The sequence below is a fragment of the Cyprinodon variegatus genome, unplaced genomic scaffold, assembly GCF_000732505.1.
Source record: "Cyprinodon variegatus isolate N-32 unplaced genomic scaffold, C_variegatus-1.0 Scaffold1441, whole genome shotgun sequence".
Lineage (NCBI taxonomy): Eukaryota > Metazoa > Chordata > Actinopteri > Cyprinodontiformes > Cyprinodontidae > Cyprinodon > Cyprinodon variegatus.
The window spans coordinates 37,243-46,634 of NW_015151894.1; the positions used below are offsets into that span (position 1 = coordinate 37,243).

Below are 9,392 nucleotides of genomic sequence, written 5' to 3' on the forward strand. Positions count from 1 at the left end.
TTTGAATTATTTGGGGGTAACATGGAGATAAAATTGTGTACCTCTGCAAGTCATCTAGGAGTCTTCAGCCAAATCATAGGCAAATAACTACTTAAATAATAACATCAAAATTCATTAAATTAGTAGATTTAAAAATATTTTTTTTGCGGAATGATTGTTGATAAAAGTAGGTAATGGCAATTGAAATATGTTCGCCCCAGAACTCAAACCTGAAAGAATTTTGTCCACTAAACCTTTTATTTACACAGCATAGATGTTTAAATATATGCATCTTTTTGTTAGCAAAGGCTGCAGGAAAATAAAGTTTGTCTTTATTTAGAAAATATGGATGTTGAGCTTGTTCCTGTTGAAAGAGTGTAGATTGAACCTGAGGTTCTGGTGCCTTTCGGCCACCCCTCAATGTTCATTGGTTATTGACTGGCCACCCCTATTAGGATTTTCTAGCTACGCCTCTGGACTGATGATAAGCCGATACTTCAAAATAATCTTAACCACCAACCCCCCAAAGGTCTAATAATCAGTCATTATCAGTGCTGTAAACTTTGAAATTATACTATTTTCACTTTGACTGCTCATTTTCCTTTTATTCAATAAAATAAGATTAAAACATCAAAGTTGTATTGTAATCGTATAACACATATAACAAACTGGAATGAGCATTTTAGGCCTTTTACAGATTGGTAATCAGCCAGAAAACTGCAATCAGTGCTGAGGAGATCCTTGAATATAACTAAAGCTAAACACCCAACACCTTCATTTTTAAATAATTGTTGAAATAAAAGTGTGAGGGTAAAAATATGGAACAGGTTCAAGGGTCTTTTCAGTGATGTTTTCTGTCCCACTACATATATTCATAAAAATATAAATTTAGTTTTACGTCTATAATACAGGAGCCATTACACGGGTCAAAAGCTGTTCTAAAGGAGCACTGGCCCCTGCTGGCCCCCATCTAGAACCACCCACGGTCGTGTTGTTTCTAGTCTAATATTGTATGCACTCAATTCCAGGAAACCATTTAATTTCAAACACACTGTCTAATTTTGTTGTCTGATAATTGTTCAAACTTCCTGGACTTATTTGGTCTTCCGCTAACCCTGTCAACATTCATTATTTGCAGTTGTTTATCTCGCCATTCCTTTTTTAAATTTTTTTTAGCTCATTTCACTTTAAGTTCTGTTTACATAAGTATTGGCTATCATATTCTAATATGATCAAATACCTCAACTACTACTACAACTACTTTGATGCTTTTTGTTGTGCATTTATTTTATAAACCAAGTAAAATTTTTAATTAGGCTTTAATATTCACCTGTCAGACATAAAATTATGTCAACCTAATTTAAAACATTTTGATCAGACTTTCATTTTGCCATAAGTGTCCTAAACTATCAATCTGTCGAATCAAAATAAATCCATACCACTTTTATGTTTATCTAACAATGTGATGGAAAGTTTCTTGCAAGTTCGAAGGCTGGGTCTCTGTAGATTATTGTTATTAAGATGTTCAATATGCTCGCATAAGGACGAAAATGTGCATTATTGAAAGGCCAAGCCAAAGACTTGCTGTTACTCAAGCAACATCTGAAAATTAGCTTCTTTGCAGGACAAGTAAACATGCTGAAGGTCACCTCCACAAAAAGGTTCATATTGTATGCAAATATGTGAAATAGATTAGCCTAAAGTAGGCAGTATGTGTCGAATTAACTTCCATGTGGGGGTTATTTAACGGTAACAGGAGTTTCTGTACATAGAGATGTGTTGCACAAATGTCTTTTATAACAAACTGAAGCCAGAAAATCCTAGAATTTCCAACTAGTTTGGTGATATAACTTGTTTTTTTCAGGCTAATTTACACCTGAAAGTTTGAGCCTATCCTCAGTGGGATCAGGTTATCCTTCACCTCAAATCAAAATGCAATATTTGAATATGGAGATATGTTTTAATTAAAATCTGTGAACAGCAAATAGCTTTTAAAGCAGTAAATAGTCCATAAACAGCCTAAAGATAATGTACCTTCTTGGTGTTTCTCGAAAAACTGACTTGGATCAATTGGAGGTAGTTTTTAAGATCTTGTGTCGATTTGTTTGCACAGTCCTTGATATCAGTTCAGCCTTCAGCTGAGAGCGGGGGTAGCCTCATCCCACCACTGTCTATCTCCTTTCTCATCAGCTGATTGCTCAATCTTAGCCCAGGCTGAACACACATAGGAAACTATGGCGTTCCTTGTGGGGTTACTATAGAGCAATGACTCATAGCACACTTTTTGTTTGAAATGGAACAGAGGGTCAGACCTTCTTCCCAGAATATACCTCACACCTCAATAAACCAGGAATGTGAGAAAACTTCCAATACGTCCACATTCAGGTGACGCGATTCAATAAAAAACCAGCTGCTTCTATGACCCTGTTAGCTTACTGTCTTATATGTATCACAATGGGGACGGCATAGAAAATGTCTGTTCAGTCAATTTTCTTTGAGTTTTTAAAGAAAATGCATTAAAAATATACAGGAAAATTAAACAATAAAACTGACAAAAAGTGTTTGAAAATCCGTATTCAAAATCTATTTATTTCCAAATCTGCAAGTCATCTGAGTAATGTGAAAAAAAAGCATTCATCTATTTTAAAAAACAAAAATTTTACAGATGCCCAGGTGGTTTTAAAGGATTATTAATGCTGTAATTTAATTTGCTTCTGTGTTGTTGTCTTTATTGATATATATTGTTTGCTGCAAAACACATATTTTTCTGTTAGTATCCAAAAAAAGTAATGAAACTAAATGGATTGTATAAAACCTGAGCTCACTTCAACTATTTCACAACTGTGTCTATTAAGTAATCTCCTTTGTGCATATTTACAGTCCTGATCAAAAGCTTTCGGGGTCTGCAGCTTCAGTTTGTCTGTTAATAATAGCTTATTTTATATTAATTTACTCTAAAACTATAAATATTGCCAAGGTAGAGATTGTGCATCTTTTTGATAGGATAATCAGCTTTATGACATGAAGTGGAGTACGAAAAAAAGAATAAGAAAAACTGAGGGGATTGAAATTCTACTAAAAATAAAACAATGGTGATAAGTGCAGAATTTTTCCATGAAGAATAATGTCAAACAAAGTCCACAAAAAAGCATTTATGATATGAATTTAAACTTTAATATATAGTTTCACCCTAAATACATTTTTTTTCTCACATTCAGATTTTGAAAATGTCATGATTGTTTTAAAAATAAATAATGAAAACTCTGATGGACACATTCGTTTCTCCAAAGTCAAGATCACGCTGACTAGAGTCATTAGGATTGGGTTGAAGTTTCTAAAGTCACGAGCGGATCAACAGGTCACCAAGGCAGCTGCTCTCCTGTAAAGTTCAAAAATGATCCGTGGTCCTTTTCAGTCAGCCCACCAATCACAGACAAGACGGATGCAACACTTTCCTCAGGACTCAGAGGAGCCTGGAACAGAAAAACATAAAGCAAAAAGATGGACACTTAATATTCCTTAAAATTAGGCGAACCACCTTGTACAAACCAAAACAAACCGTCACAGTTTTTAGGATAATTAATTCTACGAACCCATAATTCATGTAATTCCTAATTAAGTCTAAAAGTAAACTCTAATAAACGTCCATCTTTTTAAACAAAGACACAGGCGCTACCTGCAGTAGACGTTTACCTCAGAGCCTCCCATGTCAGTGCGGACCCATCCAGGATGTATGGCCATGCAGAGGATCCCATCAGACTCTAGGTCCACAGCCATGCAGCGACTCACCATATTGAGAGCACTCTGAGGAGACCAACCACAAATTAAACTGTTAAATGGCTAAATATATTTTAGAACCAGAACGCCTAAAATACTTGATCGTGTGAAACAAAAATTCCCCATCAGGTCTTTTAATTATCCTTAACGGCAAATGAGTAATTGGAAAATATTTCAGACAAAAGAGTGTTTTGAAATTAAAACTATGACGTTAGCATACATTTGATCAGGCAGGCATATCTGTTGTTTTGCAGATTTTTACCTGTGTTCTCTCTTAGTTGCTGCTGATGTGCAGAGATCACAATAAATTAAAACTCCCTGCTGATTCTTTCATGTTAAAACCTTTCTTCTGCAAGTATTTCTTTTTTTTATGTCTGAGCTAAATGAAAGTTTTTTTGTGTGCTGTTGTTAATCAAAATCAGAATCAACTTCCCTTTTCACAATTTTCACCATAATAGAAAGTTACAATGTAAAACATTTTAACAAATCATTTTAAATAAATTGTATGTAGCATTCGGTTATAGTGACTATTAGCACATAGTTTTTAATGAGAATATTGGCTGCTAATGATCAGATCCACCTGATTACAGCAGAGTAGCTTGTTCTTGTGGCTGCTGATAAACAGCTTGTTTGCAGTTTAGTTAATTTTTATAAATGTTGCAAACCAGAACACCTTTTCATTTATTGACCAATAATGACTTTTATATCAGGACCCGCAGCCCAGAAAGCACAGTCATAATCTGGGGACAGAACTAAAACACTTTAGATATAATAAATAAAAAAAGCAAATACAGAAAACTCACTAGAGCACAAGAACTATACTGAGCCGTGACTGAAACATCTGTGCATTATATCAAAACATCTCCTAGAATGCATTTTTCCATAACAATTGATACCTTGGAGGTTCTGTAAGGGTACCATTTGAAGCTGTTGGCCCTCTCGCCCCAGTTGAGCTCCACAGACCCCAGCAGAGATGTCATGTTAATAACTGCTGCCTTCTGGATTCTCATTATTCCTGACCCCCCTCTGCTTGCAGCCTTCTTTAACAGAGGCAGGAATGCCTGACAAAGGAAAGAAAAACAAAAAACTTAACAAGAATTCTTTCAGAATTTAGTTAACAAGGACATATTGCATAACATACTGCGAATAAATATAACAAGCAAAGATAAAGACTTTATAACCCACACTTTTTTTGTCATTAGAGTTTGATAGTATTATCCATATTCATGTCTATGGCTTTACCAGCTTATGTAATAAATGTAGACGCTATGTCAGCGCTTCCCTCTAGTGATGAAATGTTGACACTACAGAGAAATAGCATCTATAATTTTGCAACATTTAAAAACATTCTAAAGAAACAGTGACTTTCAGCCACTGTGGAGCGCTAGACGTGTAATTTCCAGATTTAAGGCCCTTTAAAACACCTGAAAACACTAAAGTACAACAAATGAACTGCCTCCCTCAGTGACTAGGATCTGCTGAGTACACTTGCATGGACCCAACCATTTCTATAAGCTGTTTATGAAAACATTGTGTTTTTGCCTTTTAGTGGACTAGTCCTCAGTCTCCTTGGTGAGTAAAGTCTTCTCTGACCTTTCCAGGAAAAAGGTTGGGTCTTGTGACTCAGTCCTTATGGTTTCCTCCAACTTTTAGATTTGATTCTGCTTCCAGATTTAAATAAAATGGCTGAATTATCTCCTCAGTATACAGTCAATTCTGCTAATTATCTGTTTGTTTTTTTTGACTCAGATGATGTTGAAGCATAGGCACATCTAAAAGATGTAGGACACCGGACCTCCACGGCTGGAAATTAAGAGCCACGACAAGAGAAATCTGAAAAAGAGTTGGTCTAAAAAAAAAAAAAAAAAAACATGCTGTGCTTTTCACATCTTATTAGTAACCCTCATTCTTTCAATTAACAATGATTCGCTACTTCCTGTTTGTCTTTCAAAACAGACCAAAAAATAAACAGCTGTTTATGGTTGGTGTGGCATGCAAAAAATCCCATTTCCCATCATAGTATTGCAGCTTGTGTGAAACACAAAATGTAGCACTTTCAAAGATTTTATCCATCTGTTTATTCTAATTAATCCCCCATTTTGTAAATAAAACACTATTCAAGAGTTTCACCAAAAAAAAAAAAAAAAAAAAAAAAATTTTTTTTTTTTTTTTTTTTCACAAAAAAAAAAAAAAAAAAAAAAAAAAAAAGTTACCGTTATAAAGACGAAATGCAAGCTTGCAAAAATCAAATATTGTAGTTCTCTTTAAGTTGTTTTCTACAAGATGGAAGGACAGAGTTTTAAAGGCCTCAGTGAATGAATAGTGGCAGATTTCTGCTCAACATGAGTCACCATTCCAATCATTACCGAGGGACTCTGAAACACTGCGGCCTTGCGCTTTAAACAAAAACGTCCTTCAAACTTTGTGTCAGCAAGAATCTTTCCTGCTGGCAGGCCTCTGATTAGTGCTCATATTTTAAACTGCACAGAGGGCTGCTCCATCGCCCCCTGTCCTCTAAGGCTTAGCAGCACCAAAGGTTCTAATTATTTATGACATGCGGACGGCTCTGGTACTTTGTAAAATCTCTTTACCAAGGTCGTTCTTTTGTTTTGGTGTCCTGCACAATCAGAACCATCCCACACAGTGTTCCAGGAGGAACTGAGAAAGTAGATCCTTGCTGTTTTTTTGGCCACCAGGATTCTTTATACAACATACCTTTGTTATCATCAGAGGAGCCACAGAGTTGGTGTGGAAGTTCTCTATCATCTTCTCTGCTGTGACAGAATGGAAGTCGGCCTCCACATTGATCCCCGCGTTGTTTATCAGACAGTTCAGACCTTCCTCCTCTACCAGCTGGCCCACCTCCTCAGCACATTTCTCAATGCTCTCCTGATCTACCACGTCTACACAAGAGACACACAAGCACTACAAATGGCACAAAAGCAAACAAGCTAATCAAACCGGATCACAGGGGGACTTCAGAATACCCTGTATGGTTGGATTCAGATTTGAAGAATGGAAGAATAGATGAACTGATGGATGACAGATATATGTGTGTTGACAGATAACGGAATGGATAAAGCAATACACATATATGGAGTGATGAATGGACAGATTAACGGAAAAATGGATGCAAGAAAGTGGGAAGTATGTAAGGATAAACCGATTTCTGGACAGATGGGTTTCTGGATATATTGATGGAAGTGCAGCAAAAAAGATGAACTGATGGATAATTAGATTGAGAGATAAAATTTCCTTTTTAAGCGTATTAACGTTGTCTTTTGTGTTTGTTTTGCCAATTAAATAAAATTTAAGCAATGTCCATTTATTGAAAGTTATTTAACCCTTTACTGTCTTTTTTCTTTTGAGTTTTTTCTTTTGTCCTCTAACTCTTACCTAACGTTACTATGTGGACGTTGGAGTATTTCTTAGCCAGTTCCTGGAGTTTCTGTAAATCAAAATAAACAAAAAGTTATTTCAGGGGCTTTTAAAGGTTATTAGGCGAGAGCGAAACAGCGACATCTGGTGGTGGCTATTAGTAAATACAATTTAGTGTCTTTTTTTTTGGTTATCCTAATAAATAGACCATGTTTCTGAATAAAGGTGTCACTTTATAAAGGGGGTGAATTAAATTAAATTGTTACATTTCATTAAATAATATGGTCAAATTTCGCAGACTAATTTACCTGCGAAAGGCTGATGTTTCTGGTGGTGGCTATAATCTTGCCCGGTGAGAAACCTTCACTCGCCAGACTTTCCACCATCTGCAGCCCGAGTCCGCGGTTTGCTCCCGTTATCAGCACAGAACCACAGTTTTTGAAATTCATCACTCCACTCATCGTTATTATTTTACCGTAGTAGCCAGAGTCTGGTTTGCAGTCGAACGCGTTCTCTCTAAATACTTCTAATCATGGTTTTATAATAAGCCAATCTGATCCATGTAATGCCACCTTTCATCCGCTGGAGGGCAGAAGTGTTCCACTGGTATGAGTTAAAGCAGAGACTTTATGCTGCGGAGATGGTCCAATAGATAAAGGTTCAGAAAACAAAGGCTGACATCCGCCATAACCCCTATATAGCGCAATAAATATGGAGGACCAACTCTGCCATATTTAAAAATAAATACCTAAATAAATAAATGCTCAATAAATAAATAAGTATACAATTAATTGTCATAAAAAATACAATAAAGAAATAAATGTAGGTAGAAATTAAACTACACAGTGAGACATTAATGTATATATCTCTTTTAATTAGCTTCTTTATTTATTCGCCTTAGTTGTAATTACCTTATAATTACCTTATTTATTGATTGTCCGTTATATTCTTCAACTTTACTTATTTATGTGATTGTGATAATATTTTTGTCTGTTTTATTCTTTCTTTGTATTTTTTTATCCTATTTCTTCTACGCTATTTATTCCTGCCTGTCGTTTTTACATTTCTGTATGCATTTCTGCCTCATTGTGCAAATGAGGAAGGGGTGTGTCTTAGAGGGTTAACTTCTGCCCATTGGTTGGTTAGCATTTACTGCATCGGTCGAATCTACAGGAGCAGAGGAGAGTCTGAAGTCGAGTCTGAAGTTACTGGCCATTTCTCGATTCATAAGAACACAAGTACGGACTCGTGTCCTTGCCAAGTATGTTCTTGAGAAGAACCCAGGAAAGTCTGGACTCAGGGAGAACGGGAGCACGCAGCATAAATATGGGTCAGTTGGAAAAGAAGCGTACTGATGACGTCACCACATGCTCGGCTCGTTTGAAGTTGCTTTTCTCCTCCTGTTATTAATAGTCTCTAGATAATAAGAAATTCTGAACTTTTTCATTTAGTGTGGGAATAATAATCAACACAGTCAGATAAACACAAATCGAATGAACATTTTGCCAAATAAAACAAAAAAAATCACTATCATAGCCAGCGTTACTTGACACACGGCTATGCAGAGAGAGGGCCACTGCCGACAGGCTAGGATTAGACCTGGCTGCTGTTAGCCTCGGAGCTCCGCTGGTTGCCGCGGTCCTCTCAACTTCGGAACATTTCTTTTAAAATTACGCATAAAATTGGTAAATGATAGTGACTCTTAAAAGTATAATATCCTCGCCTCAAATGATCTTAAAACTTACTTTTATTGAACAACAACAATAGAAAACAGAACTTTTAACTTAATATTCTGAGCTCTGTGAGTTAAGAAGATGAGCCGCGGACCAATGGGCAGAAGTTGACCCTCTAAGACACACCCCTTCCACATTTGCATAATGAGGCAGAAATGCATACAGAAATGTAAAAACGACAGGCAGAAATAAATAGCATCGAAGAAATATATAGGGTAAAAGATACAAAGGAAGAATAAAACAGACATATTGTGCACAAAAATTAATACTAAACTAAGAATAAGTACCGTAATACATAAATTAAGTTGAAGATTATAAGGGGCAATAAATATAAAAGGTAATTATTGCAAAGACGAATAAAGAAGCTACTTAAAAGAGATTCACACATTTATGTCTCACTGTATAATTTCATTTCTACCTACATTTATAAGTTTATTGTATTTTTGGGGACAATTAATTGTATGCTTATTTAACTATTGAGCATTTATTTATTTCTGTACTTAATTTTAAATATGGCAGAGTTGG

At 35.8% G+C, this 9,392-nt stretch overlaps 1 protein-coding gene across 1 annotated transcript; it reads right to left on the reverse strand.

Moving 5' to 3' along the window:
• Nucleotides 1-3,249: 3,249 nt before the first annotated feature.
• LOC107103418 (C-factor-like) lies at nt 3,250-7,617 on the reverse strand. Its single transcript, XM_015403124.1, has 6 exons — nt 7,443-7,617; nt 7,153-7,204; nt 6,472-6,659; nt 4,653-4,817; nt 3,673-3,783; nt 3,250-3,452 (listed from the first exon to the last, which is right to left on the reverse strand). Exons 1-6 carry the CDS (start codon nt 7,593-7,595, stop codon nt 3,339-3,341), a joined length of 783 nt encoding a protein of 260 aa, XP_015258610.1. The 5' UTR covers nt 7,596-7,617; the 3' UTR covers nt 3,250-3,338.
• Nucleotides 7,618-9,392: the final 1,775 nt, after the last annotated feature.